The 23,608-nt window shown below is 40.4% G+C and overlaps 1 protein-coding gene across 1 annotated transcript in view; it reads left to right on the forward strand.

Annotated features, from left to right (window-relative positions):
- Positions 1-19,661: 19,661 nt before the first annotated feature.
- The window catches only part of C8A (complement C8 alpha chain), a 53,515-nt gene continuing 49,568 nt past the window's right edge, over positions 19,662-23,608 (forward strand). Inside the window, 3 exon segments of the mRNA XM_063105760.1 lie at positions 19,662-19,666; positions 20,469-20,539; positions 20,542-20,561. Of these exon segments, the coding sequence (XP_062961830.1) occupies positions 19,662-19,666; positions 20,469-20,539; positions 20,542-20,561 (96 nt within the window).

The raw sequence follows: 23,608 nt of genomic DNA on the forward strand, positions 1-23,608 counted from the left end.
GGTTGGTCAGAAGTTCCAGAAGTCTGGGTTTGCGACTGACATCTAAAGTGGACAGTCTTGGGGACTGAGCCCTCAACCTGTGGGATCAAATGCTATCTCCAGGTGGATAGTGTCAGAGTTGAATTGGAGGGCACCCACCCGGTATCTGCTGCAGAACTGATTGCTTGCTTCTCAGTGGGGAGAAATCTGTCTACTGTGTTGATGATTGTGTTGCTGAGTAAGCATATAAGGAAAAATACTTTGGCAGTTTGTTTTTCTTAACTAATACTTAGGTGGTACCAACTAAATTCCAGGCACCTTGCTAGGTGTTTTACATATAACCATTCATTATTATGTGTTGCTCATGAAGATTGATGTGACCAATTGGCCTCAATGAACCACACTTCCTGATAGTCACGCCCTTGCATGGTCCTCTCTGACATTGATCCTGGGTGTGGCCATGAAACTTGATTTGGCCATTGGGACATTAGCAAGTGTGATGCAAGCAGAAGAATTCTCTTTTGGGAGTCAGCTACTATGCTGTAAAGAAGAGTTAGACTACTAATGATGGGAGACCACATGGAGAGAAATCCTGGAAAGGGAGAGGCTATCTTGGATGTTCCAGCCCCAGTTGAGCTCTCAGCTGAATGCAGCCCCATGAATGACCTTCCACAGAATCCTAAGAAATGATAAACCAATGGTGTTTCCAACCACTGAGTTTTGAGGCAGTTTGTTTACACAGTGGTAGAAATTGAAATAATTGGTACAATGAATGCTTGCAAATTTTTTGGACAATTTACATGAAGAACTTTCTTTTCTTATTATTTGTGATCAGCCAGAAAAGCTAAGGGGGTGATTATGAGCCTCATAGTGTTCACTCATTTATTCAAAAAATACTTATTGAGTTTGGCTCTGGGGATATTGTGATGAACGAACAGCCCTGCCTTCATGGTGATCTTAATTTATGGCATGGATTCATCTTCCTTGACGCCACTCTGAAAAAATGAGTAGTGCTCCCCAAATACATCATGTGTTTTCTTCATAACCTACTACCTACCTGTACACCATCTAAATACGACATTAATGTGCTTGTAAAGCCAAAGACAGGGATCACAGGCAGACTCCGAAGTCAGACAAACCTGGCCAAATCCTCTCTCCTTCCCACCTCCTTCTTTTGGCCTCAGTTTCCTCATCTTTGGACTGGGTATAAGAATTCCCATCTAAAGCTACCATAAGGTTTGCAGAAAGAGCACAAGTGCTCCATAAATGTTAGTTTTCTTTCCGCCCCCCTCAATTGAACACGTACATCTACTTTCAGGGCAATTTCAGTCAGAGGGCTGTTCACGGGCCTCTTGTCTGAACCCCCTTCTGCAGTCTAAGACTGATGCTGACAAGAGTTTTGAATCTAGCTCTACCTGCCCTGACTCCCGATCCTCTGCAATGGAAGACTGAGCCTGTGATCGTTGATGCTGGGACCCTCGTCCACAGAGCCTTACCAGAGGTTCTCATGTACATTACCTCAACTGCTCTTTCCAGCAGGCATGCAAGGCAGGTGTTCTTAGCTTCATTTTGCAGTTGAGATATCCAAGGCTCAGAGAGCTGAAGTGATTCTTGCAAGGTAAAAAAAGAAAATTAGTGGCTGAGCTGGCCTTGAAACCCAAGTGCCCTACCTCCTTTTTAAAACTCTTTCTAGATTCTTTGAACTGCTTCCCTGCAAGCACTCCCTCTCCGTTCCCCCATGACCCATGCTGCATCACAAAGATGCTTGACAAGTGAAACCCAGAGCATTCTCAAGAAAGGGAGGCATGCATGGTTATTGTTTTCCTTGCAACCATGTTCATAGGAGGCATTAACATTCACCCAGGAGCTGCTGAAATCCACTCAACTGGAACCGAGACTGGTTGAAAGGGACTGACCAAATTTGTTTGCAGTGGGCTAATCCGGCTCTGTCTCACACTCCACACAGCCTGGCTTCATGAGCGAGGAGAAAGTCTAATTACAGACTGACAGCCCAGAGTGCCTCATGGGAAGACAAATCTCGAATAAATGTATTAAAAGAGACTTGAATGGTTTGGATATACATTTATTTCCTAGTCTTCAGTACTAAGACGGATTTCCCAGATCAGGATTACAGAAGCATAAGACTTCGGAAAGGAGGTGGTAGTGAAGATGAGCCAGTCCCCAGGTGTGGATGCAGAAGCCCAGAAAAGTCAAGTGACCATCCCAAGGTCATGCAATGTGCTCCTGGTACACATCGGCATAAGAATCCAGATACCTGACTCTGGAGCTTCTGAGTTCCTTTTGTTCCCTCTTGCTCTCAAGGATTTCCCCTTGTCTGGCAGGTGCATGGCCTTTCAGTCCCCAGGAATTGGTGTCTAAGCCAGTTTCTCTGCCTCTAGTCTGAGTGTTCCCCAGTCCGTCCTCCAGGTAGCCCCAGAGTGAAAACTGACAGTCTGATCATGGGGCTCTGCAGCTTCTGTTGGTTCAGTGGAGTCTCTGTGTCCTTAGGGGTGGAGTTTATAGCTCAGTCTTAGCAAAAAGCAGACCCCTCTCCACAAAAAAATACCCCACAAAACCTGTGGCCTTTGCCTGTCCTTCTGCCCTCCCTTGCTTGCTCTTCCTTCCTGTCTCTGTCTAGAGAAACTTCTACATCAACCAACCTCCCACCCTCTCCCCTGATTCAAAAGCCCAAGTCACCTCTAAGCAGCTGTTCCTCGATGCTCCCAGCATGGCCCTCTGCCGCTCTCCATGGCACACTAGATCGCAGGCATGGTGCTGTGAGGGGTAGGGGCTGTGTTCTCTTCATTCCTGAGTGTTTAGTGCCCACCGCAGTGCCTAACCGCCTGGCCCCAACCCCTGATGGGATGAATGCAATCGCTGATTGCTTACCACGCACGCTGCATCACTGCTTATGATATATTCGGGAACAAAATGGGCTTGGGCAGCCCTCCCACAGCTTATGGGTCACCACTGGTTTGAGACTTAAAGGGTACAATATCTTTAAGGGGCCTCATTTAAACTGTAAATACCTATTGGCTGATAAAATAAAGATGCCTAAAATACATAGAAAAATGGCACACACATGGGTCTGCTATATCAGTTTCTCAGTGACCCTCCACCATGACTGGCTCCTCAGATGGCATCCTGAGCACCAGCTGAGAGCAAGCTCCCACCTGAATGGTCACAGGAGGGTTTTCTGAAGCAGACGGCCATGACAGAAAGGGGGGAAGGGAGAGAATTACAAAGAGAAACAGCACCCATGATGATAAAATGCCTGTTAATTCAGGTCAATTCAACAAACGGTAGGTTCTGTGCGTGTGCGTGTGCGTGTGTGTGTGCGTGTGTGTGAGAGAGAGAGAGAGAGAGAGAGAGAGACCAGAGGTTTTCAAAAAGTTCATGGAAAGGTTTGTATTATCTTCTCATTTTACTTTTCCATGAATTTTTCAAGTACTCTTGTATACATATAAAACTTACATATATTTATAAACCTAATGACCATCAAACTCCTTATACAGAAGGGGCAATTAAGGCATATAGTGGTAAAATAATTTGCCCAAAGTTGCACAGCTGTTTAGTTGTGTTGGGATTTGATCCAGGTGTGTGGGACTTAAGAGCTGTTATCTTCCTATAATGGCATATACCATATGCACTGACTACGTGCCAGCACTGGGAATAAAAAACGATTTAAATCATGGTCTCCACCCTAAGAAGCTCAAGAAGCTCACCCCACCTGTTTATGGAAAGTAAACAGGTATCTCTGTGTGAAGCTGGGAGGCAATGGGGGGTGGGGAGCTGTGGGAGAAGATGATTTTACCAGGGACATTGTTTAGAATTGTCTACAAACGGTGATCACACAAGGCTGGCAGACTTCTGGTCAGTTTTAGTATGTGTTTAACATCTCTGCTCCATTCACTGCCTCACATATCTGGTGCAGAGAGACTCTGGGCTGGGCACAGCCCTGCCTGCCAGGATTTTACAGAAATCACAAGCTGGATAGTGACAAACCACCATGTCAGTGGTCTTTTAGAGAGGGTGGTGTGGCCAGCTGCTGTGGGAACAGAGGAGAGGCTACCCTGCACCAAGCTGTGAAAGAAGATGAAGCCTGGAGAACTTGCTCATGTTCAAAATTGTCTCTAGTTTTTATTGAAGCCAAATTCCAAGATGGATTTCCCAAAGAACCACCCAGATTTGGCCAGAGCTGCTTACATTGTTGAATGCTTTCTTCGAGAAAAAGTCTTTAATTTCTCTTCTAATGAGCCAGACACTGACTCCCTCTCATCCCACCCCCTTAAATGCAAATACAAAGCTTCAATATGAAGTGTGGGAGCAGTAGGCACCCATTAGCCCATTCATTGTAAAGCCTCTGATTGAGACCAATTACTTCAACCAGCCCCACTTCATTTCCAGCTGAAAACCCACCGCTAATGTCTGTTGGCTGCAGTCAGGGACTGATGAGGCAAGCAGGAGAAAAAACAGATATAATAGACATGTAATCTCACAAAGGGTGGCGAGAGGAGCGTGGGGAAGGCAGTGGACAGGACATGCCCATTTACTGTCTGCAGACTTTGTGCCGGGTACTGTGCTGAATATGTTGCAGGCTTCTCAGTGAGGGAGAAGAATATCATCACCCAGCCCAACACAAACACACACACACACACACACACACACACACACACACACACACACACACACGCCCCCAACAGAGATACCTCAAACAAACCCACATGGATGTTCAGCCATCCATGTTGACCACCAACCAGTAAGCTGCTCGGAGACACTTCATGTCCGCTATGGCCATCATGAGATTGGCCATGTCCAAGCTGAAGTTGCTACTTTGAGTTGCTCCCAATGTTTTCAACCCTTGAGGTGCCATAATGGTATTGGAACCTGGGCAAAGACGGGGAAGGGGCCCCCTCTACCACTTTGCCACTTGGGTCTTACAGCTGGAATCATTCTTTCAGCTTCTGCTGGTAGCATCCTCCCTCCAGAGGGGCTCAAAATCAGTCCAAGGCACCTGGATGTGGACTTCCCATGTTTTATCCTCCAACAGTCTCTGTGCCAGACCCCTCCTTTCTTCCACTTCTCCCCTTTCTTGGTATTTAAAGGAGAACTCCTGCGCATACAAATGGAGAATAATAGATACAGAAAAGAGGTAGTATTATTTAGATAAAGCAGCAACAGATGTTCAAAATGCCCAGTTGTGAATAGACTTCCTTATTTGGTGTTCAATCCTGTGCTGCTAGATAGGTATTGTTTTAGCCGTTTTACAGATGAGGAAACTAAAACTAAGCCTGGGAGATAATAACTGCTTAGTGGCAATTTCTGACCTAAAGCTGTGTCTTTCCACTCCAGAAAATTGTCTCCATTTGCATTAGATTTGCAGAATTTAGATCTCCTGTCTGGATTGGGCAAGCTGCAGGCCCCACGCAGGTGGAATGTGGTATAGAGCTTCTAAAACCTTTTAGGGAGCACAGACCTGGAGGTCATGCTGTGGTGGCAGTCTGGGCTAACACAGGACATGTTCCATTCTGAAGCCATAATTCACAGGCTGATTTAGATAGTGAAAAATGTTTCCCTGAGACAGGCAATGTGTTTTCAGAATGGATTGCCTTCTTGCTGTCTGTTCTGCATGGTATTTTATAACTATCTATCTTTGATAACAGAATGCTACAATTAAGGTGAGATCCACATATGCAAACCTAACAATTTTTTGGCATTTCCCATTCATCTCAGAACATTATGACTGGAAGCAGATGGGCACCCCACCCCCATCCCAGCACAGCACACACACACACACACACACACACACACACACACACACACACACACACACACACACACACACACACACACTCTCTCTCTCTCTCTCTCTCTCTCCCCTTCCCTCCCTCCCTCCCTCTCTCTCTCTCTCTCTTTCAGAGGCGTGGAATGATCCCATTTGTCTTAGCTTCTCTCTTTTGATTTCATCCTGTGATTATCTCTCCATTCACTTTGTTTTGTTTATTTGTCCCCTGGAAATTGTATTCATTTACTGCTAAGGCATAATGGATGGAAAACTAGACTCGTAGTTAGAAGACCTGGTACTTAGTCCTGATATAGTAGTTGTATGACCAGACCAAAAAGATCTCAAGTTTTGCAATTGAGCAGATTATAAACCGTGACTCTGAGACTCACCAGCTATGTGATGGAAGGCCAGTTGCTTCACTCTCAGTATCTTAAATCTCAATATCCTCATCTTCAAGACTGCTTTAGTATTACTGCCTTGCAAGATTGCCGTGAGGATAAATAGACATGTAAAGTAGCAGGCACAGGCCTGGTACTCCATATATCTCGGTTATTTTCTGTCTTAATCATTGTCTCCCTGACTGTCAGGATTCTCTTCAGTATAATGATATTTATTTCACAATATTGCTATGAGGATTTAATGAGAAAATATACCTGAAAGTATTACAAAATAGGAATATATATATATATATAATTTATTTATTTATTTAAATTTTAGTTTATCAATATACAATAAAGTTGATTTTCGTGTCCCTTTACCAATTCCTCTTCTTCTTCCCTCTCCCCCTCCCCCTCAAAATAGTAATATATTTTTAATTGACTCATTTGCTTATTCACTCAGTTAACAAACATTTCTTATTAAAGATGCAGTATTAAGTGATATAGTGATTATAAAGAAGAATCAGACACAGAACTTACCCTAAGGAAATGTTCATTCTTCGTTCATATACTCTGCTCCCCTACAAAACACACAATATGAAGCAACAATTAAAAGTTCTGGTAGCATGTTTATGAGGTTGAGACAACGAGGAGATACCTTCCCAATGGAGCCATCAGCCCAGGGTCCATGAAGGGCCTGATTTGAGAAGACACTGGGCAGAAAGGAAGGACATAATGGAGAGGGTAGTGCAGGTGGAAGGCCCAGTGTGAGCAAAGTCACAGCAGTGACAACACACCAGGAGGGGAAGAGGAACCTAGACTCTGCTGTGGGGGACAAATAGAGGGTTGTGGTTGATAAGGTTAGAAAGATGGGCTAGGACCTCTTTATGGAGGAATTTGGACTTTTTGTGTTATAGACAATGGGGAGCCACTGGTGCTTTCTGAGCAGGAGGAGAGTGATGTTGTCCGAGCCAGTTTTCTTGAAGATAAATCTGGAGGTGATATAGAGGGAGGTTTGGAGAGGAGAAAAGGAAGCCCACCAGGAGTCGGTGATGAGAGGTGCAGAGAGACGAGGCCCTGAAATGGATCAATGCAGGAGGGACTTGGAGGGAAAATATTACAGGGGAATATGATAGAGTTTAAGTGATGTGTTGGGAGATGTTGGAGGGGGGAGAGGGGAGTCCTGAATGCTGCTGAGTATTGAGGAAGGAGAGAAGGCATCAGAGAAGTCTAAAGGAAGAGGTGGTTTAGAAAGGCACTATTGCCTACATGTAAAAAGAAGAAGAAAATTAATTCACCAGGATTCCAGGGGTTAGGGGAAGGCAGTCCAGCCTTTTTATGGGACAATGATTCCCAACCGAGGCACTACTGACATTTTGGGCCAGATAATTCTTTGTAATGGGGATTGTCCTGGGCATTGTAGGACGTTTAGCAGAATCTTTGGCCTCTACCCATTAGAGGCCAGTAGTACAATCTCCCAAGCTGTGCCAACCATAAACATCTCTAGACATTGCCAAATATCCCCTGAGGAACAAATCATCTCAATCAACAGTTGAGAGCACTGCTGTAGGGGAGGTCTGCACCCATGAGGAAAGCTGCAAAAGTGGTGGGGGAACCTGAGCTATCCTCCCCTGGGGGCTCGGTGGATTGGTGTCAGGAACTTGGACTGTGGATGAGACAAGAAGAGGGAGTTGGTGGAAAGAGGTGGGTTCCAGATGTACCACCCAGAGCTTCCAGTGAAGCCAGATGGAACACCCCCACGACCCTCCACATCTTCACAGCAGTGAAATGCCAGTCGGGACTGGATTACTTGTGGAAAAAGGAGCAAGAGCAGTTTCCAAATAGATCTGGAGTAGGGTCGAACTGAGGCCAACAGGACCCAGGAGTCAAAACAAAGACAGGAAGGAGGAAGAGAGACAGGGAAATCAGAGCCTTGAGGGGCTTTCCAGGACCCAGAATTGGGTTCTGTTCTTTCAAGTTTGACCTAAATCTCTGAGAAAAGGGAGGCAATGACAACTGAGTATCTTTTTAAAATCTCCACATTTAAATCAGATACACATTTCTTAAACATACAAGTCATACATTAAATTTCCTCATAACTTTATTTGAGGTTAATAGTGATATTGCTGGCAAATCCTGCTAATGAGAGAATATAAATACACCCGAGGATATTGAGACAGTTGTACATCCTTGGGCAAGTTAGTTAAATTATCTGAGCCTCTATTTTTTCAATTGCAAAATGGAGTTGATAATTTCCATCTCATAGATTTGTTTTGAAGATTAAATAGGTATAAGAAATGCCCGCCACACCTATCTATCTTTCTGTCAGTCTTTCTATCTGTCTGTCCATCCATCCATCCATCCATCCATCCGTCTATCCATTCATCTGTCTGCTATCTATCATCTGTCTACCGACCTATCTATCCATTACCCATCTATCTTTATTTAATTTAATTTATGTCTGGAAGAGTAAGAGATCGTATGCAGGTATGGCATCATTGGTCCAGATGTGTGGCTGTTATTGACATTATAATTCTAGAGAGTGCTTCTGGAAATATCTGTGACATAAGGTCCCCTCAAAACACAGATATGCTGGATCTTAATGATACCCAATGTCTGTATGAAAAATTGAAAAGTCCATTGAATTACATGTATTTTTCAGGCTCCAGATGTTTGGTGATATACAGTAGAACCTCCATGTAACTGTTAGCATTTCCTACATTTTTCTGGCTGCTTTACGCCTGAGCTGATACAGCAGTATTACCCTTGTTTCAGATTTGCAAAACAAATTGATCTGATCTCAGAAGTTCCAAGAGCCACTAAAAAAGACCAGGAATTCTGGAATTGCATCTTGGTTTGGCTTTTGCCTCAATCTGAAAATAAGATCCCTTTGCTAAGCTGGTATTGGTTGAATACCTTTTTTTCCTTTATCACATGGATATTGTTTTTCAAAAAGTCTGAAGGGCAGTGGCCTTTGGTTTCTGGGCCACTTTCAGGGTAGTTGGCTAATCAATATCCTGGTTACTAATTAACCACATTTAAATGAGAATTGGGTGAGTTCTATTAGTTTTAAACATTAGCTAGATCTTGCAGTTCCCAGTCTGTAGACAACTTTTACTCCAGGTCCCAGAATAGGTAGTTTTATTCCTTCAAGGTAATATAGGGTGGCGGCTTCTGGATGAGATGTTTGCTGTTGCTTTCTTCTTCTTGTCTTTGATGACTTATCAGTGACAGTGCAGGTGAAGGTGAACCAGTAAGTGGGCCATATGTCTCTTTAAAATTTGGGCATAGAAATCACCAGCTGGGAAACTAAGACACTTTTATGTTTGCAATGGGCTGTGTTAGGATGAAACGTAACCTCTTTTCATGTTATTACTAATCCAATGAAGGAGGATGGGACAGTGAAGAGACCATCCACTTACACTCAGATCAGTCTGTGTGTAAATCACAGCTCTAATACTTAGAAGCTGGGTAATCCAGAATAAATCACTTAATCTCTGCGATTCTCAGTTTCCCTATCTGCAAAATGAGAATAATAATGCCTCTTCTATAGGAGATAATGTAGATGAAATATGAGCCTGGATATAAAATGTTCTCAGCTTATAGTAGGCACTTAATAAATGATAGTTCTCTTGAGTGATGTTGGATAGTTAACCTCTGCTTCCTTATCTGTAGAAGAGGATTGTAAGAATACCCACCTCATAATGTTTGGGGAGGATAAAACTAGATAAAGTATACAAAATAATTTTGGGAAAGACAAGGGACTGTAAAAATGCTGGGTCACTTCATTCTAAGATGAGTTTACCTTTGCAATGTGGTAATAGATGGAGGTGATATATTCCTATACACATTGCCTTTTACCCAAATTTTTCCTTGAAATTTCCAACCTGGCTTCATATTTTTTATATTTTAACATTTATTTTGTGGTGCCTAAGCAGCTCCTTATTTCACCTGTGGGGTAGCTTTAAAGCATTCCCTGTCTCCCAAATATTGAAGGTTTTAAATAGAGTTATTTTACTCCAATTCTTGTTAGATGATTCAATTTTGAATCATTAGCGCTTTTAAATGCTAGAGCAAGAAAAATTTCCTTTCACAGTTCAGAAGGGGGAAAAGCATTTTTATAAGCAGTTAATTTTAACTTGTATTTAAAGCAAATACAATTTTGTAAAAATCAGAAAATTCATCTTTAATTATTAGAAGATAAAGGCAAGAGAACTGTAGTAAAGGAAATCTCTGCCGAGATACTCATAATTATAAAAGCTTATCACTGTAATCCTTTTTGAAAATGAACAAAGAGTCTTGATGTTTGATGAACTTATCAAACAAGACAGACCAGTGAAGAGGCAAATTTCAAGTTAAGGCAAAAGGGAACCAATTAAATACTTTACAAAGTGCTGAAGAAGGAGGTCACGAGGTCTTTGTGTCTAATGCCAATGTGTCTGACACTGGCTTTGAAGATGAAAAACTACATGGTGAAATAATTTTATTAGGTTCAAATTCTGGCCCTGACATTTAATAGTTGTCTGATCTGAGGCAAGTTATTTGACTTTTCTAAGCGTCATTTTCCTCACCTGTAAAATTAGAGAAAAGTAAGAGCAAGAATTAAGTACATGAGAACAATGTCTAGTATTGTGCCTAGTAAGCATTCAATGAAATCCATTGCCAGTGGTGTTATGTGGCTGTTATTATTATTTTTGGTATTTCCATTCGCTCTCATGGTTGCAATAATCAGATAGAACAAATTTATAATGTGCTAATTGGTATGACTCTTCCAGATCAGTCAGGGATTTCAAACTTTTTTTTTTTTTTACAGCCATAGCACTAATTTTTCCCCCTAAAATAAAATCTCACATGAACCCCAACAATGAAAACAGATGATACATATTTACATTTTTAATGATACACATTCATTTCATAAGCTCATGTTTAACATTTGCTTATTGTAATGTCTTAATAGAAAAATGGGGTTGTATGAGGAAATTATTTTAAAACAATGGTGATGGAAGGAATTTATAATCTTAAGCTACACAATGAATGGATCTCTATTAAATATTTTATACAGATAATACCTTCTAGTACATGTATAGCTTAGAAGTTTTAAAAGTTGCAATCTTTTTAATTTATTGAGATTTGTTTTATGACCAAGAATATAATCTATCTTAGTGAATAGTCCATGTGCACTCAAAAATGTGTATTCTTCTGTTATTCAGTATAGATCCAAGTTAATTAAGTCAAATTGGTTCTTAATGTTGCTCAAGTTTTTGTCTCCTTGTTCTGTGAATTCCTAAAAGAGGAATGTTGCAATCTCCAACTATCTTTGTGAATTTGTCTACTTCTCCCTTCAATTCTATCAGTTTTGCTTCATGTCTTTTGAAGTTCTGTTATTTAATACATACACACAGGGGCCGAGCCCGTGGCGCACTCGGTAGAGTGCTGCGCTGGGAGCGCGGCGACGCTCCCGCCGCGGGTTCGGATCCTATATAGGAATGACCGGTGCACTCACTGGCTGAGTGCCGGTCACGAAAAAAAAAATGACAAAAAAAAAAAAAAAAAAAAAAAATGACAAAAAAAAAAAAAAAAAAATACATACACACAGACATATTAACATCTAAGAATGTTCTGTCTTCTTTATGATCTGGTCCTTTATTGTTATAAAAGTCTTTCACTATTCCTGGCAATTGTTCTTATTTTAACTTATATGAATACATTTTAAAGTATGATTCATGTAGACATGCAAGGTGAGTCTCGCTTTATCTAGTCTCACAGTCTCTGTCATTTAATCATAGTAATTAGACCATTTACATCAAATGTAATTATTGATATGCTTGGGTCTGAGGCTACCATTTTGCTGGGTTTTTTTTCTATTTTCCCATGTTTTTTGTTTGTTTGTTTGTTTCTATTTTCTCATTCTTTTTTTGGGGTCATCTTTTAGACAATATTTTTCTGAGAATGATATCTTAGCTATTCTACTTTAATTTTTTCTGTTGTAACTCTTAAATTTACAAAATACATCCTTAACTTATCATAGGCTACCTTTAAATAATATCATACTGCTTTTAATATCATTTTTATTATACCTGAATAACTATGCCTTTGTATTGTGTACCACTGTCTACATGAGGCTGTGCATGTGCACTTGCTGGTGCATACATTAGTTATTGGTGACATATCAGTTATTGGCATTTAAACTGAGGTGTGAAGGATAGTAGGGAAAAGCCATGTGAAAAGCAGAGAAAGTGGAGAGATCAGTGTGTGCTAAGGCTCTGAGGTGGGAAGTGCCTTGTCATGTTGAGGGACTGAAGGATCAGGGCAGCACAAAAGCAGAGAATTGTGCCATCAGACGATGTCCAAAAGGTGGGTGGAGGCCAGATTGCAGAGGGCCTTCAGCACCATGATGAGGAATTTGGAGTTTAGTCTGCATATATGAAAAAACAAACAAAAAATCACCAGAGCGTCCTATAAAAGAGGATTATTATTTAATTTCTCATCTAAAAAAATCTTCCTGGTTGCTATGCAGGGAATGGATGGTGAGGTGGAAGGTCTTGGCCCACAGGAAGTTACAGCAATGATCTGGGTAAGAAAGAATGGCACCTAAATTAGGATGGTGGCAGAGGAGATGGGCAGAAGGAAAGAAATTTGAGTTCCATTTTGATGGTAAGATGGACAGAAATTTCCAAAGGATGGGATATAGAAGTGAGGAAAAGGAAGGAAGTAAAGATCACTGTTAGGTATCTGGCTTGAGCAACTATGTGTTGTGATGGTTTCACTACCTATGTTGGGAAAATTGAGAAAGGAGCTGGCTAAAGGAGAAAATGAAGGGTTTGGATTTGGAGCTGTGAAGTTTGCCATGCCTAAGAGGCAACTAGTAGAGATGGAAAGCAGGGCAGTTGGATAAACAAAACGGAATTGCAGAGGAGTGGAACGAGGAAGATCTAAACACAGGAGGTGTTGGCACAGATGGTGTGTGAAGCCCTGGACAGGAATCTTACCTCCTTACGGGTGAGGAGAGCAGAAAGAGAAAAGAGGAAAAGCAAAACTGCACCCTGAGGAAGGCCAGTTTCCACAGGAGAAGTCAAAGAGCACTGGCCACAGGGGTAGGAAGTCAGCAAGAAGGTATGGTGCTCAGAAAGTCCAAGGGAGGAAAGTTTTCATGAAGGAAAAAAGAGATTAACAGAGGGCAAGTAAGACAAAGCCAGGAAACTTTCTCATGGACTTGGCACCATGGAGGTGGCTGAAGACTGAGCACTTACAAGTCAGATTTAAAATCCCTTCATTTCATGATGTAATTTCTCTGTAACTGAAGGGGATGGGCTCAAGATTACATAATTAGTGACCATCAGCCTTGAATATAAACTGAGCCAAGTTATTAAGATGACTTCCCAGCAATAAGCAGGGTTAGGCTTTCTGACCTTCTAGCCTAGGATTGGTAGCTAATTAATTATTTTGTCTTCTAAATTGCTGAGGCGGCCACATTCTAGGGTCAAGCGTTTGACGTGCAGGTTGCTTATTCAACTCTAGGTTTTAGGCCCTTGGCCCAATATGCCACCCTATTTTAAAAGGTAGATGGGCAACATCTCACTGGTCTATAGCCCCATACAAAGTATATTCAATAATTTTTTTTGTTTGTTTGGCAGCTGGCCAGTATGGAGACATTCAATACATTTTTGATGAAGATGGAGAGGTTTGATGAGCATGTATGGGGTTGAGAAAGTTAGAAAGAAGAAATTAACATGTATTCGTGGCTTGTGCTCAGGGTTTACACACATGACCTCACACCATGTTCAAATTATTCTCGCAAGCTATTATTCCTGTTTTTTAGCTATAAGAAAATTGAAGTTCAGTGAGTGGCAGAAACTGGATTCAAATGCATATTTGGGAGATTGTAAGCCTCTTTCTGTTACATCGTTTCTTCAGCTGTGTTACATAGTTTTACAGACATTGCATAAAAAAAGAAATGACCCAGCTTCCAAAAAAAAGGAAATGCTGTGTTAAACAAATTATAGTGCAGAACTTCTCAAAACCTTTAATATGTTACTGGGCATTTTAAGTGTCCGAGAATGTTGTGTTGTATGCAGTTTATGCAAATGTAGGTGACCATAGAATTTTTCTTCTCATCCTCCCCTACCCCTGGTGCATATCTCAGGAACTAGTACTCCACAGAGCATACTTTGAGAAGCTCTGGAATAACATTATATTGACTTGTGCTCATTCTACAGCTGAAAAGACTAAAAGTCAGATAGTTAAATTAGCTTGCTCGTGGTAGCACAGCAAGTTAGAGGCAAACTGAAAACTAGAATCAAAGACTCTTGAATCCCAGAGCTCTATATTAAATGTCTTACTGATTAAGTAGATTTTTGCTAGCTGAGGGATGCTTTAAAAATATTTGCCAAGATTTACTAGGCTGTAGAATTATTAATGACTCCTTAAGTAATTTTAAAAAATTGATAAAGTTATTTTGGAAAGCCATTTGGCAATATGTCATAGGCTTTAAAATCACTTGTATCTTCCAATTCAGTCATCCCATTCTACAAGATATATCTTCAGTAAACAACTTAGAATGCGGAAAAACTGGGGGATCAATAATCTAATTGTTTAATATCATGGGAGTGGAACAATGTGCAGTCAATGTAAATAGTCTACATTTCTGCTCTGCTCTTAAGGGGAAAAATCAGAATATAAAATGTAATACTCAGTATGACCTCAATTATGTTATGAAAATAAAGAGGGGAAGGAAATATAGCAAAGTATTAATGGTGGTAGGATTTGGGGCATTTTTTTCTTTTATAATATTTTTATGTACTCTTTAATAAGAATGTGTTACTTTTATAATCATCAAGAAATGCAGCACATCAAAAAGTTCATTGGGATAATAAGAAAAAATGTTGGTCACGTTGATACTGGCTAAGAGGTTGGAGTCCTGTAATGGCTTAATGAATGGTCCTGGTGTACCTTCTGTACTCTGGCCTCAGTGATAGCATTATGTGTGTGCCTCTGTCTAGACATCATGTCACAAAGCTTTTAAAGCTATGGCAACACAGCACTGCTCTGTCTAGGTTTTTGCTTCCATCCATTAATACTTTTTCCTTCCACTTTGACATCATAATGCAGTCTCTGTGGGCTTACAATGACATTATCTTGACAATCTATAGTGAGATGCAGAACTAATGCTGGAGTTCTTTCTGTTCCTAAACCTTCTCCCTGTACCTTCTCTCTCACCTTTTGATGAATAGAAACCCTCTCTTTCTCCATGTTCCTACACTTCAGACTTTTACTATTAGGACAGTATATCAGAAAAAATGATGTGTTAATCAAACCTGGAGCCATATGAATTTCTAGATACTGGGATTATTTAATTAGGTTCTAACTGGGAATCAGGTTAAATACATCTCTCAACAATGTCACTACCTATTTAGCAGAAATTGGTTTTTATTCTTTCCCTTCCTTCCTTCCTTCCTTCCTTTCTCTTTCTCTCCCTTCTTTCTTTCTTTCATGCATATTTACATGGGTCCAGCCCATGACAGGCTAGTACTTCAATAGCAAATGTACAGACAGTACTTGCATTCATAGAGCCTAGAATCTGGCAGAGAAGACAGAAATTATACAAATATTGCAAGTGTGATAATTAAGTGTTGAGAAGACATGCAGGGAGTGACCAAATCATAAGAAAGGAGGTACTTAACCAATCTTGGTAACAAGAAATGTTTCCCTAAGGAGTTGATATTTATCATGAGACTGAAAGATACTTAGGAGTTAAACAGGTGAAGAGGTAGATGGTTGGGTTTTACACATAGGTGTGACTGAGGGAACAGTGGGGTCCAGGAGTTTAGAATATAGGTAAGATTTAAAAATGATGGGTCATGGAATCGGAACTGGTTATAAAGGGAAATGAAGATAGGAGGGGGTCTTATTGATATGGAGGAAGCTTAGGAGATCCTAATGAGGTCCAAGAAAAAGTGCAGTGGGAATCCTTGAGCATGTAAGATAGAAGGAGAAGAGGCTATGAAGCCCCCAAGTGACAAGTCACAGGTGACTCATGAATTAGTGATTTGGAGCAGAAGCTGTTTCAGAGAGTGAGAGGGTCTAGAATGTGACCATGGAAGAGAATGGAGTGAGGAAAAGATTATTAGAGATTAGGAAAAGGAGCAACTGAGGGTGGAGTGTTGTATGGCTCATTTATGGGGATGAGGGGTCTCCCAGAAGGATGTTAGGAGTTGAGGTAGAGAGGAAGATTGTGAGCTGGGCACTGAAGGCTTCTTTGGAGGAGTGGTAGGGCTGGTGTCATATACTAGAGTCATTTTATAAAGCACAGTTTCTCAAAGTACCCAAGATCTTTTCAGGTGGAACGTGAGTTTATAACAATTTCTATAATGATGCTAAAACATTATTGGCCCTTTTCACTCTGTTTATACTTGCACTGATGGTACAAAAGCAATAGTAGATAAAACTTCTGTGAATTTGGTAAAAACCAAGGCAATGGCACCAAACTCACAGGGAAAAAATTAAGTTTTACTTAAGAAAGTCCTTCCTGAAGCAGAAAAAAATGTTAATTTTATTAAGCTTCAGTCCTTGAATAGGTGTTATTTAAATATTCTATGTGAGACATTTCTCGAAAGAAGACATACAAATAGCTAACAGGCACAAAAAAAATGGTCAACATCACTAATCATCAGGGAAATACAAATTAAAACCACAATAAGATATCATCTCATTCCAGTTAGAATGGCTATTATCAAAAAGACCAAAGATAACAAATGCTGGAGAGGATGCTGAGAAATGGGAACTCATATATTGTCAGTGGAAGTGTAATTCATACAGCTATTATAAAAACAGTATGAAGTTTCCTCTAAAAACTGAAAATAGAACTACCTTATGACCTATAAATCACACTACTGGGTATATATTCAAATGAAGTGAAATGACCAATATATCAAGGAGACACCTGCACTCCCATGCTCGTTGCAGTACTATTCACAATAGCCAACAGATAGAATCAACCTAAATGTCCATTACTGGATGAAGGGATTCAAAAACTGGTATATATACACAATGGAATACTAGTCGGCCATAGAAAAGAATGATATCCTGTCATTTGCAGAAACGTGGATGGAAATAGAGACCATCATGTTAAGTGAAGTAAGTCGTGTACATAGAGACAAATACCACATGATCTCACTCATACTTGTATGTGAAATCTAAAAAAACCCAAAAACCAAAAAATAGTAGTTCTTATAGAAGTAGAGAGTAGAATAATATTTACCAGAGTCTGGGAAGGGAAAGCAGCTTGTGGGGAGAGGAAGAGATGGATTAACAGGTACAAGATTACAGTTAGATAGGAAGAATAAGTTCTAGTGTTCTAAGCTGACTATAGTTAATAATAATAGGTTGTATATTTTAAAATAGCTAGAAAAAAGGATCTTGACTATAATCACTACAAAGAAAAGTGTTTAGGTGGATATGCTATCTACCCTAAGTGAATTATTGTATAACATATGCATGTATTGAAACAGCACACTGTACCCCAAAAATATGTACAATTAAAAAATTTTTAAAAAGAGATGCTAAATATTCTATGTGACAAAATAGAAAGAATGCAAAAAGTTTCTGATGCACTGAGGTACGATTGTTGTCTTGAGGAAAAGCAATTGTTTGAGATGACGTCAAAGTAGTCACTTGTCTTCGTTTGGGCTGCTATAACAAATTGCCATAGACTGGGTGACTGAAACAACAGGCATTTATTTCTCATAGTTCTGGAGGCTGAAAAGTCCAAGATCAAGGTACCAGCAGATTTGATGTCTGGTGAGAATTCACTTCATGGTTCTTAGATGCTGTCTTCTTGCTGTGTTCTTACATGGCAGAAGGGGCAAGGGAGTTCTCTGGGGTCTCTTTAATAAGGACACTAATTCCATTTATGAGGGCTCCACCCTCATGACCTAATTGCCTCCCAAAGGCCTTACCTCCAAATACAATCACATTGAGGATTAGGTTTCAACCTATGATTTTTGGGGGGAAACATTCAATCCACAGGATCACTTTTTTCCTGGAACATCATTTTTACTTGATGAAGTAACTGCCAGACAATCTATGGTTATACAGGCATGCATTGTCTCGAAAATGCAGAAAGCCTATCACTTCAAGGAAAATAACATTATTCATTACCAATAACAAAATCTGAGCTTTTATGCAAAAATTAAAATTTTGGAAAACATATCCACCACCGTAAACTTTACGAGATCACTGGTGATATTTACAATTTGATTTTTTGAAATTGAATAGTGGAATGTATCAATATTAAAAGATACACACACTCAGTGAACTGTAATTTTCCAAATTTTCAATGCCTGATCTTACAAAAATCATGTATGGGCACAAGATCCATTCAAAATGTACATAGACCAATGGATTTTAATGTAAGAAAAAAATCTGATAAGCTCTCAGATCCCACATTGCAACTAACATCAAGAAATGACCACTTGTCAAGTTTTGGTGTAATACCAAGGGAAAACATACACATTATCTGAAAAGATTCTTGAAACACTCTTCCCTTTTTCAATAACTGTGTGTGGCTGGGTTTTCTTCATAGACTTCAACTAAAAAAACATATAGCAACATATTGAGTAAAGAAGCAGAGCATTGAGCTGCTTTCTCCTAGATCAAACCTGAAAAAGGATTTGCAAAGATGTAAAACAATTTTACCCTCCCTTCTCACTAATTATTTTCTCAAGAATATGTTTTTTAATAAAATTATGTTATTTATGGTAACACGTAATGAGTTTGTTACAGTAATTTTATATAAATTAATAAACAAATACAGTCACGCATCACTTAACAACAGGGGTACAATCTGAGAAATGCATTGTTAGGAGATTTCACTGTTACACAAACGTCATAGAGTGCATATATACAAACCTAGATAGTATAGCCTACTGCATGCCAGGTATGTGGTAGCGCCAGATTGCATATGCAGTCAGTTGTTGACTGAAATGTCGTTATGTGACACATGACTGTATTTTTTTAATTTCTCAGTTTTTCTTTTGAATTCTGTAAATTTCGATAGATCTAGCCCACTTTAAAACTCTTTGGGGTCCTCAATAATTTCTTAGAATGTAAAGGGGTCCTGAGAGCAAGTTTGAGAACCGGCAGAAAAGACGAACATACCTTTCCTGACTATCCTGTGGCTCCTTGTCTAGGGTTTCAACCTTTGCCTTGAGTCGCAGCTCATTGCAGAATTAGCATGAGGTTTGAAGCACTTTTTCCCTACACTAGGGAGATAATTGTGCCAGCCATCACAGTACAGACCACCAGGCTGTGATGGCTGGCACAGGTATCTCCCTAGTGTATGCTGTGGCGATTCTGGTGATAACAGGAAACCCTCCTGCTTTGCCCAGTGTTCGTCCTGCTTCTGAAGTGGCGGCAACAGCTATGGTGCCAGGGAGAGGCTAAGGCTTGGAGCCAGGCAGCTGTGGCTTGTCTACTTCCTCCTGAGTGACCTGGGCAAGCTTTTTAACCTGGGAGGAGGCAGCATGGGGTAAGAGAGACATCATGGCCTTGGAGGCAGACCAGCGTCTGCCTTCTGTCTGTGTTACCCAAGGCAAGGTTCTCCCTCTTTCCTTCCTGTTGGCTGGTTTGTAAACTGAGGTAGCAGCAACATGACAAGCAGAAAATGGGCTTTGCCATCAAACCAACTAGTTCAGATTTTGCCTCTGTCAACCCTCGGCTGTGACTTATAGGGTTACTTAGACTTTAGGAATCTCAGCTTTCTTATACATAAAATAGGGCTAATAATACTTACCTTCCAGGATTGTTGTAGAGATTAAACAAGATAATCCATGTAACAGCCCAGCATGTAATAATAAAATCCAACCTTTAGTAAATACCTCATAAGCATTTTAACATACTTTCAATAACCCTGTTAGGTAATGTTATTTTTAACATAGTTTTACAGATGGGAAAGCTATGGCTCAGAGACGTTAAGTAACTTGCTTAACTTTTCAAAGCCAGCAAGTGGTTTAGGTTCAAACTCAGTCCTCAGACCCCAGACTCAACCACTGAGCTTTCTGCTACTTTGGCACTTCAAAACCTGTTAGCCCTCTTTAGGACTTGTTTCTCTAAAATTATAATAACTGGATCTACCTGGGATTGATATAGGATTAAAGGGATGGCTTATATGATCCCTCCAGCACCTATACCTGCATATAGTAGGAGCACAATAAATGTTCATTCCTCTTTTCTTTCAAACCATGTTTTACTGGAAGGAAAATGTGTGCAGCTTTCTTGTTTGCTTGAATTTTGCATCTCAAAATTGAAGCAGGGGTCCTTCCTCTCTTTAGGAGAGTCAGTTGGGCTTCTACCCCTGCATCAGTTACCTGCCAGCTGAGCAACTGGTCAGAGTGGACAGATTGCTTCCATGCCAGGACAAAAAGGTAAGACATTTGTGACCAGTTTCTGGGTATTTCATATTTGATTTGTGTATTAGGCATTCATATAGAGATAAGCAGTTGGGCTGTAAATCCAGAGGTATGCGGAGAAATTGGGTCTAGAAATAGGTATTCGGAAGCCATGGGCACATGGATGGTGAAATTGGTTTTTGCCTCTCCTGATTTTGTGTGTAAGGCATTATCGGGTGAGGCTGCAGAAGATGTGCATGTTATGACTCATAGGCAGAAAAGTGACCATCTGGACACAGGCACGTTCATCCTTGATGGCCTCTCTGGGTCCTAGCCAGTCTACCGCCCTCTAATGAGGGGCATCTGGAGGGACTAATGGCTTAGGAACAAAATGCCAAGCTGCCCATGGGGACCTGAGAAACAAAATGCCAGGCTGCCTATGGGGAGCTGAGATAAGCCAGGGAATGTCATGGAAGTGTTCCTGAGGACTCCACTTCCATGAATTGGAAAGGCTGACACACCCAATCAACAGAGATTGTCTATCTTGCCCATTTTAATGGTTTTGAATGATCCAAAATGGTCCCTAAACCCAGCAGTATACGAAGGGAAGGTGGATGCTGGGAGCCCTCCACGCTGGCAGGCGGTATTAAAATTATGACTTATTCAGAATCACTGGCTCATGGTGATAGTAAAAGGCTGTCAGACTTCTATTCTGTTTTATTACTGTTTTGAAATTCCCTTCGGACCACATGTCTTTCCTGGCTGCATCCCTCTGGAGATGCCTCTGGGCTCCTAGCTTTCCCACTTGGCCTTGTCCATTGGCACTTACTGTCGAGTTTAAGTGTGTAAGCTTTGATTCTGCACTTCAAATATGGCTTTGCCCCTTATCTGCTGTGTTTTTTATACTCTCTGTGCCTCAGTTTCCTTATCTATAAAAGAAAGTAGTAATAGTACCCGTATTATAGAGTTATTAAGAGCATTTAATGAGTAGTATGTGCAAAGCTCTTTTCACGGTGTCTGGCACATAGTAGGTGTTCAATATGTGTCAGCTGTTTTATAATTACCATCCATGCCCTCCTCTCCAAGCCCACCGCCACTGCTTGAATCAAGCCCTGCTCTTCTCTCACCGGAGCTCCTGCAGAGTCTGCGAATAGTCATCCTGCCTCAGTTAGACACAGGGGTGCTCTGTGAATGCTTTGATGAGTTGTTCAAAATCACAGAGCTAGTAAGTGGTGGAAACATGATTTGGGCCTATTTATTCAACTTCAAAATCTGAAATATATTGTTCTGCTTCTCCCATCTCTGAGAAATGCCAAAGAATCCTAGATTGCCCCTGTTTGAAGGTATCTGGCCTAAATTCCCATTTTTCTCTGACATCTTGTATTAGCTTCCTGAGTCAGCTGTAATAAATTGCCACAAACTTGGTGACTTAAACAACAGAAATTTATTCTCTCATGGTCCTAAGAGGCCAGAAGTCTGAAATCAAGGTGTCAGCGGGCCATGCTCACTGTTGGAGGTTCTAGGGGGGAATCTGTTCTTTGTCTCTTAAGCTGCTGGTGGCCATCAACAATCCTTGTGGCTGCACCAATCCATTCTCTGCTTCCCTGGTCACATTGCTTCCTCCTTTCTGTGTGTCTTCTTGTGTATCTGCCTGTAATCTCCCTCTGCCTTCCTCTTGTAAGGACACTGTGATGGCATTTAGGGCCACCCGGACAATCCAGAGTAATCTCATCTCAAAAACCTTAATAATATCTGCAAAGACCCTTTTTCCAAATAAGGTAACATTTACAAGTTCCACCGATAAGACTTGGTATCTTTATGTGGCCATTTTCCAACCTATTATACATCCTAAACTAAATTTTCCTCATGTGTTTCAGTTTAGATAGCAGAGAGCACAAGTGAATCCCTTACTTTGAATCAGAATTGAATTACTTCCTTAATGACTAAAAAGCCATGTCTTTAAAGTAATCCTTAAAACAATTAAATTATGTTAATTATTTAAGTGAAAGACCCCCCTAGTTTCTTTTTATTAATATGCTTCTTCCTCTCAAAATCACACAAACAAAGATGTGCATTTCTGGGAAGAAAGATTATCTACTAGCTAGAAAAGGAAATTATGTGTTAATAGTACCAACCACAAGCAATAGCACGGAGAAGTCCCTAAGGGAGTATTGGCACTAATCTTCCTGCAACACAACATCTTCATTGTTTGGTAGCAACCTGAAAAATAGGGAACCAATGGGAATGAACCTTATGGCTTGCACCATCATTCCAAGTACAGGAACCACAGGAAAGATGATAATGGCATTAATAGTCACTATTTATTAAATAATTTCTATGTACCAGGCACTGTGCTAATGCTTTAAATAAATTGTGTGATTTCACAGTCAACCATAAATGATAAACATCATTATCCACTTTGTTTAGGTCACCCATTAAGAAAGTGGCAGAGCCTAGATTTAAAACTTGGTCAGTCTGACTTCAAAAAGCCTGAATGGCTGACCACTCCAATCTGCTGCTGCCTCTGAACTATGCTGGAGAGAAATAAGTGACATTTGCAGTCACTTAATCCAATTCCTTCTGGAGTAGCCCAACAGCTGGTTGTCAAAATGATAATCATATTGATTATTGAGTGTATACCAGGAACCAGGCAAAGTGCTGACTTCTTTACACGTAGCATCGCTGATCTTTGCAACCCTCCCAGATAGGTCTCATTTTTCAAATGAGAAATCTGAGATTCAGAGACATGAATTTACACAGTGATGCCTATATAGTAAGTGGCAGAACTGGAATTCTAAGCCAGCTCAAAGTGAGATTCATAATAGTATTTAACCTCATAAATTTGTAAAGATTAAATGAGATAAAGAATTGTAAATGTTTGGCTGATAGCAAGCACTCAAGGAACAGTGGCTACCATCACCATTATCATCATGTTGGTAACTACAGGTTTTAAAAATTTAAAGAGTGAGACAGAGAATTGGTTCTACATTTGTACATGGATAACTCCTTTATTTGCTTTGCTGAGAGGCAAGAATGTGGGTAAAAAAATAAAATATCCCAGTATTCCCAAATTGGTCATTAAT

Source organism: Cynocephalus volans, chromosome 8, assembly GCF_027409185.1.
Source record: "Cynocephalus volans isolate mCynVol1 chromosome 8, mCynVol1.pri, whole genome shotgun sequence".
In the NCBI taxonomy this organism is placed as follows: Eukaryota; Metazoa; Chordata; class Mammalia; order Dermoptera; family Cynocephalidae; genus Cynocephalus; species Cynocephalus volans.